This window comes from Arvicanthis niloticus, chromosome 1 (genome assembly GCF_011762505.2).
Source record: "Arvicanthis niloticus isolate mArvNil1 chromosome 1, mArvNil1.pat.X, whole genome shotgun sequence".
In the NCBI taxonomy this organism is placed as follows: domain Eukaryota; kingdom Metazoa; phylum Chordata; class Mammalia; order Rodentia; family Muridae; genus Arvicanthis; species Arvicanthis niloticus.
This window is the reverse complement of record NC_047658.1, coordinates 138269412-138282992: the sequence shown is the minus strand read 5'-3', so window position 1 is coordinate 138282992 and position 13581 is coordinate 138269412. Positions and strand designations below refer to the sequence as shown.

General features: G+C 40.3%; 1 protein-coding gene across 2 annotated transcripts in view; it reads left to right on the top strand.

Moving 5' to 3' along the window:
• Prkg1 (protein kinase cGMP-dependent 1) overlaps positions 1 to 13581 on the top strand; it is a 1132342-nt gene that overhangs the window by 816879 nt on the left and 301882 nt on the right. For both annotated transcript variants that reach the window (XM_034518638.2, XM_034518571.2), the window contains exon 5: positions 4701 to 4764. In XM_034518638.2, the coding sequence (XP_034374529.1) occupies positions 4701 to 4764 (64 nt within the window). The remainder of the gene's footprint in view (positions 1 to 4700; positions 4765 to 13581) is intronic.

Below are 13581 nucleotides of genomic sequence, written 5' to 3'. Positions count from 1 at the left end.
GCATGTCTATATGCATGAGTGTATATGTTTGTATGTTATGCATATGCCTTTGCATATGTATGTTTGTGTGTGTACATGAGTGTATTAATGTGTGTGTGTATTAATGTGTGTGTGTGCACAAGTGTGCATGCCTTGGGGGCCAGAGGAAGACTTTCGGTGTCCTTTTCTATCTCTCTCCAGCTCATTCCTTTGAGGCAGGGTCTCTCACTGAGCCTGGACTCAAGCTTGGTTAAACCATGCAGCAAGGCACATCAGTTGCTCTTTTCCTCCCTGCTATAATGCTGCTGTGATTATACATGTAGATGATGCCAGGATTTACAGATGTATGTGCTGGGATCTGAGCTCTGACTCTCATGTTAACGCAGCAAGTGCTTATGCCTGCTGAACCATGTTAGTTCACTTCTTAATGTTCCTTCTTATAAAGGATTCTTTATTTGTTTTAATGAATGCTGCACAATTTGTTTGTGTGATTGTTCTGTGCTGGGGCTAGAACCAGGGCTTCATGCTTATTACATAAGTGCTCAATCACTAAGCCAAATTCACAGCCCAGCCAAGTGTTTTGAAATATTAAAATTACACAGCATAATAAATTTAAAATATCCTCCTAACTCCAAACATTTTTGGTTTCACTTAATGTGCTGCATGGTCAAGGAAATACTGTGTTTTTTTGTTTTTTTTTTTTATTGATAGCTCTTTATTTCCTTTATTGATAGCTCTTGTGGAATTGAAAATATAGCATGCTTTACAAAGAGCCTGTATTTAAATAGAAGCTGCCTTGTAGAAGTAAGGGGAGTTTTAGAGACAGCATCCAATCATAAAACTCAGTTGTAGTGCGTATTTCCCACAAATACTCAACGTGGTAGAACACCAGTTAATCTAACATCTCAGGAGTTGAAACAGAGTTCATCAAAGGCACAAGGAAGGGGTGGAGTTTTTTCAACCCACAGAACTCAGGGAACTAGCTTCCTCTACCACAGTGGTTCTCAGCTTTCCTAATGCTGCCACCTTTTTATACAGTTCCTCAAGTTGTGGTGATCCCCAGCCATAAAATTATTTTGTTTCCACTTCGTAACTGTAACTTTGATACTGTTATGAGCTGTAATGTAAATATCTGATTTGTGACCCCCAGAGAGGTCGTGACCCACAGATTGAGAATCACAGCATGATAATCTTCTGTCCCTTCCAGCTGTTGAAGTTGACTGCCTTCTGGAAATTAAAACCTACCTGGCTCAGACCAGGGCAGTAATGAAGTGGTCCTGGGTGAATTGTTACACCACTGCATAAACTCTGGAAATTTATCAATAGACTTTGCCCAGGTGGACTGTTAGGAGTTCAAGGCCAGCCTGGCATCTAGTGTGAGATGCTGCCCCAAAAATCCAAAGCAATGAGAGGGGAGGCCCTTGGTCCCCGGGAGGTTTGATGCCCCAGGGTAGGGGGATGCTGGAATGGTGGGGCAGGAGAGTGTGAGTGGGTTGGGGAGGACGCTCATACAGGCAAAAGGAATGGGGGAGGGCAGATGTGGGATGGGAGGTGGCGGAGGGGTAAACAGGAAGTGGAATATCATGGGATGGGGGTTGGTAGAGGGCTAACAGAGAAGTGGGAAATCATTTGAGGTATAAACGAATGGAATGATTAATAAACATTTTTTTAAAATATCCAAAAAGCAAAGCAAATAAATTTAAAAAAAAATGAAGCCCTTCAGCTCCTTCTAGACCTTTCTCTACCCCTCCCCCCCCCCAATTGGGGACCATGTGCTCAGCGCCAGTTCAGGGGAAACCGGAAAAGGGGATAATATTTGAAATGTAATTAAATAAAATATCCAATTTAAAAGTGAAGCTTTTTTTTTAAATCAGTTTTTACCTCTGACATTATTCACTAACTTCACTTGCTATTTCTTGGGAAGAAATGAGACCTGGGGGAGATGAAGGGAACTAACATTTGCACCATAACCATGTAAGTTTTAGTTGTAGCTTATCTAATCCAAATACATTTTCTCAAAGCCAAACCCTTCTAATCGAGGCCTTTCTAAAAGAAAAAGAAAAAAAAAAGGTGTTTGGTGGCTAGCCAGAAAAACAAAAGGCTGGGTTGTGGGACTGTTTTCTGCAGTGATTCAGAGCAGGGAACCGTAGCAATTCAAAATGCCTTTAGGCAAGCGTAGAGTTTAGAGCACCTTTTGTCAGTTCTGTAGAAGACTTTGCTAAGAAAGAAGGATACCTCAGAGCTGGTATAAGAAGGGTCGGGAGGGCAAGCACTGGTGCCGTAAGCCAGCCGGTATGATTGGTTGGATCAATAGTCTGTCAAGTTTGCATGTAAACACAGGACCAAGGATCCTGGAATTTGGTCCTGAGGAGATTTAAAGCCTTAGCAGCCATTCCGAAACATATATGGTCTTCATCTTAGGGTTTATAGCTGTGCCCAACCCTTGCAGTCCATTTCTCCTTTTCCTGTCCTCCAGCCCATTATCCTAAAGTATCAATGAGAGAAACAGCTCTATTCTCAAAGGAACAAAAGAGATGGCTTATTCTGGGGCCAAATATGCCTGACCCTGGGTCAAGATCACAGCTTTGGGGTTCCAATCATGTTCTAATGAGGTTGTAATTTTCTTACTTTTATTGATGGGTGCGTCTGGTAGGCAGGTTCTAACAAAGCAGGGATTAGCCTGCAGTGTCCAAATACTAAGCTTTTATTTGCAACATACTGTGGCTAGTTTTATGTCAATTTGACAAAGCAAGAACCATTACAGCGAGGGAGCTGTGGTTAAGAAAATGCCTGGAGAAAGATGATGGAATTGTAGATCACAAGCCTGTGGGGCATTTTCTTAATTAGTGATTGATGGGGGAGGGCCAGGCCCATTGTGGGTGCGGCCACCCATGAGCAGCTGGTCCTAGGTCCTATAACAAATCAGGCTGAGCACACCACGAGAAGCAAGCCAGTAAGCAATATCTCTTCATAGTCTCTGTATCAACTCCTGTCCTCATGTTCCTGCTCCAACTATCTTCAATGATGGACTAAGGTATGGTGTGTAAGTCAAATAAACCCTTTCCTGCCCAACTTTCTTTCAGTCATTGTGTTTTATCACAGCAGTAGAAACACCCTGACGAGAACAGAAATCGGGATCAGACAGTGGCGTATTGCTGTGACAGACCTGATCATGTTGCTTTTGAGAGAAATGTGGAAGGACTTTGGAACTTTGGGCTAGGAAAGTGGTTGAGTATTGAGAGCTTACTGGGATGTTCTGTAGGAGCTTGGAAGATATGAATGTGGAGAACAATATGTAAGAGGCCTGGCTCGTCAAGTTTCAGTAGAAAACAAAGACTTTATTAGGCCATATCTGTGGTGTCTGGTCAGTAGGAACTGGTGAATCAGCTGGAGTTAACAAGAGACCGGAACCACTAAAGTCAAATCTTTGCTTCCACGGGCAATGGATGCTGGCCAACTGGGGCTGAAGAATCACCCGTGATTAAGTAGATTAAGAGCCCAGCATTATTGAGGTGAAAACTTTTGAGATGTGTTTTCTCAGGGTCACCACACTGAAGCTGTGTTCCAGAGGCAGCCAAGGTTGTACATTGTGCCAGCAGCTACATTTGGTGATTTAAGCATCACTCAGGTGGAGGTGGTTTCCAAGGCAGGAAGGGGTCATGGAGATCAGCTGAGGCTTGACACTGTGTGGCAGAGGAGAAGTTTCCTGAAGAGAGCTGAGGAACAGTTGTTGCTGAAAGTGTAGCCTAATTGCAAGAGATCCCAGCACTTTAGAGATGCCAGTACTGTGGGATAACCACCAAGAACAGCAGCAGCAGTGGAGTAGAGCCAGCTGGAGACGAGAAGACAAACTATGCTGCAGGGGACAGAGCCAGAAAAGTGACCTAAGTCCCTTATAGGAGTCCAGGAGCTTCTGAGTGGATCCCAGATATGAAACACTAAGTTCTTTGCAAGTTTCAATTCAGTTTTGGATTTGGTTGTGACTATACCTTGCTTCTTCTCTCTTGAAATAAGAAAGCATTTAATTTATTTTATAGGAGCCCACAATTAAGAGACTTATATTTTAAAAGAGATTTTAGATTTTTTTTTAAAAAGAGAGACTGAACTTTTAAAGTATTTAAATTTGTAAGGCTGTTGGGCTTTTGTAGGTTGTAAAAAGTTTTATGTTTATATTAATATCTGATCTTGTGGGTGAATAAGAAAGGAGAGTCTGAGACTTCACATTGATGTGTTTGTGTGTCAAGATGACAAAAGGTCACTCGTGCTGGTTAGTTCTATGTCAAGTTGACATAAGTTAAAGTCTTCTGTGAGGAGGGTCCTGGGCTCTATTAGAAAGTAAGCCAAACAAGCCATGATGAGCAAGCCAGTAAGTGCCTCGCCATGGCCTCTGCATCAGCTTCTGCTTCCAGATTCCTGTCTTGCTTGATTTCCTGCCCTGACTTCCTCCAATGATGAACAATGATGTAGAAATGTAAGCCAAATAGACTCTTTCCACTCTCAATTGCTCTTGGTCATGGTTTTTATCACAGCAATAGAAACCTGATTGAAATACATACCTTCTCCTTGTTAGACATCAAACACACTGTGATGATTCCTCAAGTCATTTGGTCATTATCTGTAGATTCTTAGTCTTGAGATGTTTTCATTTTTCATGCAGCCATATTTGTTACAGCAAGCTGCCACGCAGGTGTTCAGCATCTTCTTTTTTCTTTGTTTTCCAGTGTTCCAACATTCCAGAGCCTTCCTGATGAAATCCTCAGCAAGCTGGCTGATGTCCTCGAAGAGGTAATTGTTTTGATCCTTTGCACATCTTGAGATGAAACCCAGACTTCGGGCTAAGCTGGGCTGCTTTCTTTGGAAGCTTTGGGATGACAAGTCAGAAACTGCCAAGAGACCTTGCTAGTTCGACCCAAGCTTTGGGATGAGCTATAGATTTGACTTCAAATTAAAAGCAGCTTAGCACACCCAACACTTACAAGCAGACATAGGCAGACTAGTTACAGAAGGGAGAAAACGTATCATTGCAGTAAATGTAATGTTACTTTGAAATCTATGAGTAATGTGCTGGCATTTTTATTCTTGCTTCAATTAATTGTAGTTGTTGTCATCCTGATATTAACAACTTTACAAGAAGAATGAGTAATTGGGTCTGTATATTTTAAGCATCTGTGTATAGTTTATACATATAATTACATGCTTGGATGTGAAATGTCATAGGCTTTTCTTTGAACTCATAGAAGCCATTGTATTGAGGTAGAGGAGAAACAGTGGAATGTGCATGCACCACAGAGACCTTGCTTAGACAGGAAAGGAACTTCTTCCACTCACACTGAGAACCTTTGCACTGAGTTGAAGGCATCCTGTTTCCTCAGTGACTGCAGGAAACTTGACTAGATGTTCTTCCTACATAGCTGAGTTCTTCCTAGAGATCTCTACTCAGGTGCTTCAGGGTATTGTTGACAGTGGAGAATCTAACTCTAGGAGGAGCCATGCACAACATTCAGGATGCAGAACCAGGGAGATCAGTAGTTCAAAGTCACCCTTGAACTACATAGTGAATTTCAGGCTAGATTGGAGTATATAAGACAATGTCTCTAAAATGCCATAAAGAACATAAAGAAAAGGAGAAAATAAGGGGAGAGAAAGACGAGGAGGAAAGTATCATACACCCAAGGCAAGGCAAGGCAAGGCAAGGCAAGGCAAGAGGATGTGTTTGGCCTTTGGGAGCTTTTAGATTTCAATTTTCAATGGATATAAATTATCTCTAACTATAAAAGATTGTGCAATAATGTTTTGATATGCTTACTTTTATCTGAATAGTTTCTTTCCTAAAAAGGATTATACAGAGGCTGATGACTGTGTTATACAAGTTTTAGATGAGAAAGAACACTCGATTAAATAAGAACATTAAATCAGAAAAGGGCAAAGGAATTCTTACTATAAACACAGGTACAAAAGGTGAAGACATAAGCTTAGGCAATAAATATGCTTAACCTTGTTGTAAAATATTCTCAGAAAAATACAGATTTATAGATGAAAACAAAGTAAGGTTAAACTCAAAGGTCACAGTTGTTTTGGTCTAAAGCATGGTTTATTAGCTGTTTTAATACTCTGAAGCATTTCTGAAAAAACGACTAATCTATATGCAGGCAATATTCATTGTAATTTTTGTTAGTTGTATTGAAACACTTGACTTCCATCTCATGAAAGACTGAAGCCCAATCCAGGGATGTGACAGGTTCTTTTCCTTTCTCATATCTTTTTAAATTTTTTTGACCTTCTATCCAGTCTTGATTTTAGTGGTTGGCATTATTCTCTGTAGGTAATGGACATACAAGTTTTGATTCAAGTTGAAAAGTTAAGAATTTGTTCCATTTTGTTAAGGAAGCATAGGTGCATTAATAGGAATCCTGGAACAGTTACTGGAGGAGACAAAGCTGACCACTAAAGTAGGATATTATAGTTCAAGTAGGAAATGCAAGGAAATTGGTTTAAATCATTGTCAGGAAACAAGACAATCACTGAACATGCTGGGATGGTCCTCAGTTCCAGAGCACTTGCCACGAATGTTGAAAGCCTTGGGTCCTGTCTATCCAGCATAGATGAAAATCGGACAAATTCCTGGGTCTGGTGGTTCCTGCGTATTCCAGCATTGAGATGCATGAACAGGAAAATTATGAGTTTGAAGACAACCTTAGAATAGTAATTTTATCCACCCCTACAGTGTTAGACAATGTATCAACAAATAAAAGCCAGAACATAGGAAGGATGGTCATGAGGAGGATGGGGAGGAAGATAGAAGAAATGAATTCAGGAATTTGGAAGGTTATTCAGCTGCCCTGGAGAAAGCCAAGAAATGGGCAACATGGATAAGGGCAACATCACAGGGCAGGCTGTTTGTTTATGTTTTCTTTTAACTGAAGATTTATTCAGTTAATCTTCAAACAGGAGTCTAAAGATAAAACATGTAAAAAAATAGTCATGGTCGATTCCTCATGGAGTTTACATTCTAGAAAGGGAGAGTTCTTCATAATCAATAAGTCACAAGAAAACTTAATTGAGGGTCTAGAGTAACGGCTTAGAGGTTAAAAGCACTTGGTCCTACAGAGAACTTTGGTTCAGAACACAAACACACCTTTTTAAAGGCTTGCTTTAAACACCCTCGTCCCCATATTCAATAAAGACAAATGCCAAAGAAACGAATTTAAGCAGGGTTTGAGAAAAGATGGAGTCTTGCAAATGAGTAAATAACATCAGAGTTGTTAATTGAGTAAAGAGGATGAAGGGTGTGTCCAGGGGGCTCAGGAAACCCCGTGAAACATGCCTGGGACGAGTGTGCGAAATCATTCAAATGAGATTGGAGTTGGTCATCTTGGGAAGGTGTGCTATACATCTGCATAAACCTATATAAAGCTACACAGGGGCAGCTAAGTCATGCAAGGCCTTTTAGTCCACTGCAGGTATTTAGTCTTTCCCCTAGACTGAAAAGGAAGCCATTGAGTGGCTCTAAGCAGATTAATAGAATTACTTGACTTATACTTCTATCGTGATTCTCATGATGGGGAGTATTGGGAATGATGATAAAAGAAATGATGATCACTTTGTTGACTGTCATAAGAGGAGATTGAGGAAAAAATGGCAAAAACTGATTGGCTTTGAGAGAATAACTCAGAAACTTTGCTGTCATTCTTTTTGGTAGAAGAAGACAAGGGAATCAAATATGTCACCGAGACTGCTGACATGAATACAAGGCAGGGTGGGGTTAGTATTAATGGGAATGGAGAAGACTAGGGGAGGGGTACATTGGGGTAAAGAAACAAGGAGCATAGGGACGTAGGATGTGGGGAAATAGAGTCCCTGGGGACCTCAGCAGAATAGATGGCTTGGAGCAATGTTTGGCAAGGCCTGTTGATTATCTAAGTGTTATTCTGAGGGACCAAATGTGGATGAAGACATAGGCTGAATGTGAAGGCTGGTAGCAGCTAAAACGTACTAAAATGGCATGAATGTAACTGAGCATGCTAGAGTATATTGGGTGAGGAAAATGACTGGAATATAGTGCTGAGGAAAAACCTCAAACAAACAAAAAATAAGATTAAGATGTCATTCATATACCATAACATATAAGCATATAAAATACTTTTGGTTTAGTAATTACAAATGAAGTCTTACTAATTAGATACATATGTATGGTTACCTGTAGCAGAATGTGGAAAAAGGATCTATGCAGAAAAAAGGAAAGGGAATGAATGAATGAATGAATGGGAGAGCACAGAGTAAAGCGCTGATTTAATCTTAAGAGTTCAGCTCTAAGAGACAGGAGAGCAAATGGGGCCCAGTGGAACCTGGGAAAATGCCAAGAGTCCTCGGAACTTGCAGTGGAATTTTGCTTAAAAGGCAAGGACAGCAATAGAGAAGGTGGATGGATGGACAGGGAAAATGGCATTGGCTGGAGTTCAGGAAATACAGTGGAGTGGAAACAGCACCCTGCACAAGATTGTAGGTGTCCCAGGAGAGGCAAGGCTGTGGGTGTCTATGGAGTGAGTGGGCTGATGCAGTGGACAGAGCTATGGAAAATCCTGACTGAACATGGTGTTTCCTTGGTGATATAGAAAGCAGGGACATAAACAGAATGGGGGAGGGGTTTAAGGAGATCAATGGTGGGAGGAAATGGAGGTTTAGAAATACGGTGGGATTACCAAGTATTGTAAAGGCCCAATTTGATAATATCAACTTCTTATCTAAATTAAACTACATAGAGAAATATTTGTTTAATTAATTTATTAGGTACCTTGCTTTATAGGATAGGCCAGGCTGGCCTTGAACTCATTACCACCCTGCCTCAATTGCCAACGTGCTGGGATTACAGGTGTGTACCATCATGCCTGGTTCAATTTTTCTTTCATTTTAAGTCTCTCTTTTATTTTTCCTTTTACGTCGATTCAGGTTCCAGACAGGCAGATAACTAGACTTAACCAGAACTGTTATTTTTCCAAGGGAAGATGAACTGACTGAGGGAGGGAACAGGTAATTGAGAACACATGCAAGAAAAAAAAATCAAGAGGTTTGATTCTGGAATTTGGATTGGCCAAGTCTAGTGAGAAGTTGTAGGATCAGTGTGCTTTATTTTTGTGAGGTTGAGGAATTGTTGGAGTTAGGTTGTTAGAGTGGCTGAACATGAGAGAAATTAAGGATATTTCTGTCTCCAGGTAGAAGCTGTACTGGAAGATCTGTAGTCCATTCATAAATTCTTTGAGGCTTATTGAAGTCAGCTGTCCTATGATTTATTGATCTCTTTCATGTGTGACCACAAAGTGAAACAGAGCATGGCTGCATTTGACTTCTGTGTTCAAGTATAGAAGAAATTCATCACAAGAAGACTGGGTGTATTTCTCTCTGGATGTGCTGACCTGCAACCTCCTGTAAATGGAAACTGCTTTTCCCAGTGGGCGTTTTGGCTTTTGTTTGTCTTTGTGGAATACAGGGAAGAACTCTCTGATGAATGCGCATTTACTTGGATTCACACAGACACACACAAACACACAACACACACAGGCACACATATATACATTCACACACCGTGTATGATATCCATGTGTGGGGTGTGTGTCTGTATTTCAAAGAAATCAAACTGCAGCACAAATCCATTAGCCTTTAATCAACCTCTTTATAAAGCAAAACAAAACTAAAAGCCCGTGAAATCCCTTAATCATTTTTTCTTCTTCACAGCTGTGAAAGGGTTTGTGCTGTCTTATGTAACATTAGCCACAATAGCTCACAATGTATTTTAGTATTTGGGGTCTGTGATTTTTTTTTCTTTCTTTCTTGTATCGTATGTGTGTGTATCGTATGTACCACTTCTTGTAGGTGTATTCATAAAGGTGCATGGTGTAACAGATGGGTGTGTGGAGACCAGAGGTGGACACTGAATGTCTTCTATTCACTGTAGCTTTTTGAGACAGCCTCTCACAGCACTGTAAACTAATAGATTCAGCTAGTCTTGCTGGATGCTGAGCCCCTGGATCCTCCTGTCTCCACACTGTCAGCAATGGGATAGGATTATAGGTGTCTGTTGCCATGCCGGCCTCTCACAGGAGACTTGGAGATCGAAACTCTGGTTGCCATGATTTCAAGGGAGGCAGTTGATTGCTGAGCCATCTCCTCAGTCTCTAAGTCACATATCCAATTAGAAGATGTTCAGATGTTCGGATGGTGTATACTAGGGAGCAGGCAGTTTAGTCCCATACATTTGTTTCTAGAACATCAACATGAAGTAAGTGTACCAAATATAAATGTGCTATCCAGTGCAGGCTGAATGCTTACGTTGAATAAACAAGAACAATGGGAAGTTAGATTGGAATAACTAATCAGATAAAGTGAAACAAATTCAGAGGAACAAAGGCAATAGCAATGTCACTTAACAGCCAAGACAAATGTGCTCACATAATAATTAAGCTTTCTACCAATATCCATAAACGGAAAGAATCCCAAATTATTTTGTAAGGAGTATCATTATAGCCAATAAGGAAGTTTGCAGCTTTGTTTATTAGGCAGACATTTATGGAACACCTGCTCTGTGTCAAAAGTTGCTCTAGGACTCAGGGATTCAGGCTCTGCTATCAACAGCATATGTTCTAGTGGCTGCAGATAAGGGAAGAAATATCAAATGATAAGCCTACTAAAGTTGTTACTGATAGAACAACCTTGGTTTAGCATAGTGATACAAATGTAGTTGGCTTAGATAAACCCTGCAGCCAAAGTTACCCTGCAGCCAAAGTTAGCAGCTTTAGGTTAAACTTAATTCAACTTGACTTTAGTAAGAGAAGGTGAGCTCTAAACCAAGATCTAATAACTTATCTAATGGGGTTCCACTGGAGCGTGGAGGAGAGTAGATGCATCGTCTTAACATAGAAATGAGTTTACTGTTTTAATTGGGGAGAAAAGTTGTGAGAGAGGGCTTTAGAAAATTTAACAAGATTGTGGTGTCATGGTGGGTTTATAACTGGAACTTCAGAGCAAAAGGGCTCACTGCAGAATTCCCAGAGGACTAGCATGGCCACACATCCCGATATCCCAATTAAAGAGATGAATAATTGTGAAAGGCAGAGAAAGGAAATTTAATAATGCACACATTGGAAGAACAGAGAAGGAGGGAATCTGATGATTTTAACTTCATCTTGGGGGTACTGACACAGAGCTTCAGGCTTAAGTAGAAAAAGAGCTGGGTCAAGGGACAAAAGATGTGTATAATTAAACAAGCTGATCCTATGGCTGGTGAGGTCTCTCCCATCAAGTGCTGCTAACGCAAAGTGAATACAGGTTTGGGACAATGGCCTTAGGGGAATCGGGAGCAGGACACTGTAAAAACCACCAATAGGATGCCTCAGCTAAGACTTGTCTAGTGACACTAGTAGGAAGCAAGGTAGATGAAGCACTCCCAGACTGAGAAGTTACAGCCTACCTGCAGGGGTGAGCAAGGGGACTCCTAGTGGGAAAGGATATTCACTGAATGAAAGATGGATGAGTAGAAAGGGGGTAGATCCAGCACAACCTTGTGTTGGCCTGTAGAGACTGGATTTGGTGCAGGAATTCTGGGAAGGAAAAGTTCCTTATATCACTAAAAGGATAATTATTCACTCCACATCATCAACATTGCTAAGGTGAACCTGCCTTTCTAGAGTGGTCCCTCTTCCCTGAGGGGTAGTCCCTTCGTCAATGACTTGACCCAAATAAACTGCATTAACTATTTCATGTTCTGGGTAGTTTGGAATGCTAGGTCTAGAAATATAGCTTCTCTTGATGGGCATAAACAAAGCACTGATCCAGGCTCTGTGACAAGTATATTCTCAGAAATGGAGCAGTAAATGTTTAGATAATTTTATAAAAACATGTTTTATCGGAAACTTTAAATTGGAGCACCAAATTAGGTCAACAAATCCACCAGATACAGCTATTTTCCTTATCTAAGAAGTGAGGCATATGTGATGGGTTTAGCTCTCGCTGATTTTTAGCAGAAAATTAAAGCAGATCAGAACTACTTCTTGCCTGCGTTAATGCCCTTGTCATGCCCAATATTTCTCTTTAAACATTCAGTGCATTTTCTTAGAAAATGTTCTTCAAAAACATTTTAGGGACTCTTTACCATGGAGTCTTCACCTTTTCCTAATACAGAATTGATAATGGACACATTCAAATGTAGATAGCACATTGTTCTAATCTGTGTCCTTGTTAGTGCAAGTATTTGTTTTCATATACTGTTTATCCATGCTACTATTGTAATGACAAGAGTGTAGACACACAACTGCTCATATTTTTTGATTATTAAAAGGGAAATAATGAGAAATAAGAGGCAAAAGAAAAGATGAATGAAGAAAAGGGGACGAGTTTTCAGATCAGCATGGCTCGAGTGTCTTTTACCAGGCTCTTCTCTGATTATCCAATCCGGAGACCATCTTAGAAGGAGGGTTATGGAAGATGTACACCTCCTGGTTGTTAACAAGCTAATTACAGATACAGGGTTGGACATCTTCGCAGAGTTCATTGTGTTACCTTGGAGCTATGAATAATATAGGGAAATATCTGCCATTGTTCATTATTGAAGAGCTATAAAGCTTTCTCCGTTGGTCTTATGTTTTTAGATTTATGCATTTTTATCTGTGTGTGTATGTGTGTGCTACAATGTCTGTACATGTACCTTGTGCATGAACATGCCATGGAGGCCAGAAAGCAATGTAAGGAAGGTGGTCAGAGCCCCCAAAGCTGTAGTTATGGATGGCTATCAGCTGTTATATGCATGCTGGGAACCAAACAACGGTCCTATGGAAGAATAGCAATTGTTCTTAACTGCTGAGCTGTCTCCCAATCTACCAAAATGTCTTCTCTTTTATCATTCTGTCGCGAGTTCTTCCAGGAAGGAACTAATCAACTAAATAGGGACATTATGAGTTCTCTTTAAAAAAATTTTTTTATAACTAGCTAACAAAAATACTTAACATCATTTTTTCTTCTTTTTTTTCATCTTGTTTGTCTTCTTCATCTTCTAAGTATTCTTTTGAAATTTCTGATTTTCTTCTCTGTTTTCTTTTTGATGAAGCAGATCATTGGTTTTTGAAATGTAAAGAAGTAGAAGGTGTGTGTGTGTGTGTGTGTGAGAGAGAGAGAGAGAGAGAGAGAGAGAGAGAGAGAGAGAGAGAGAGAGAGAGTGTGTTTAAAGGCCGAGCTAAACCTTCAGTTTGAATCACCACCCCTTATATAGGGAAATGGGATAAATATGCCAATCATTGCTATGATAAGGGACTCAGTTTTTTATTATGGCGATGTTTGTATAACTTTTGAGTAGATCAAAAGCCAGTGAAATGTATACCTCAAAATGGGTAAATGTTATGATTGGATATTATATAAATTAAACCATGAATTTGATTAGAATTTTGACAACTTCAGTCAAAGAAAGCCTTGGTTTTACTTGAGGATGTCCTTGGGGGTCACACTGCAGTTGCAGCTACTCTGGTACTGATGGTTAGATGGAGTTCAGAGTTTTAAGTAGCAACAGAAGTTAATGCTCTGATAGAATGCCAGGTAGAAGAGACCTTTGTTAGGATCTTA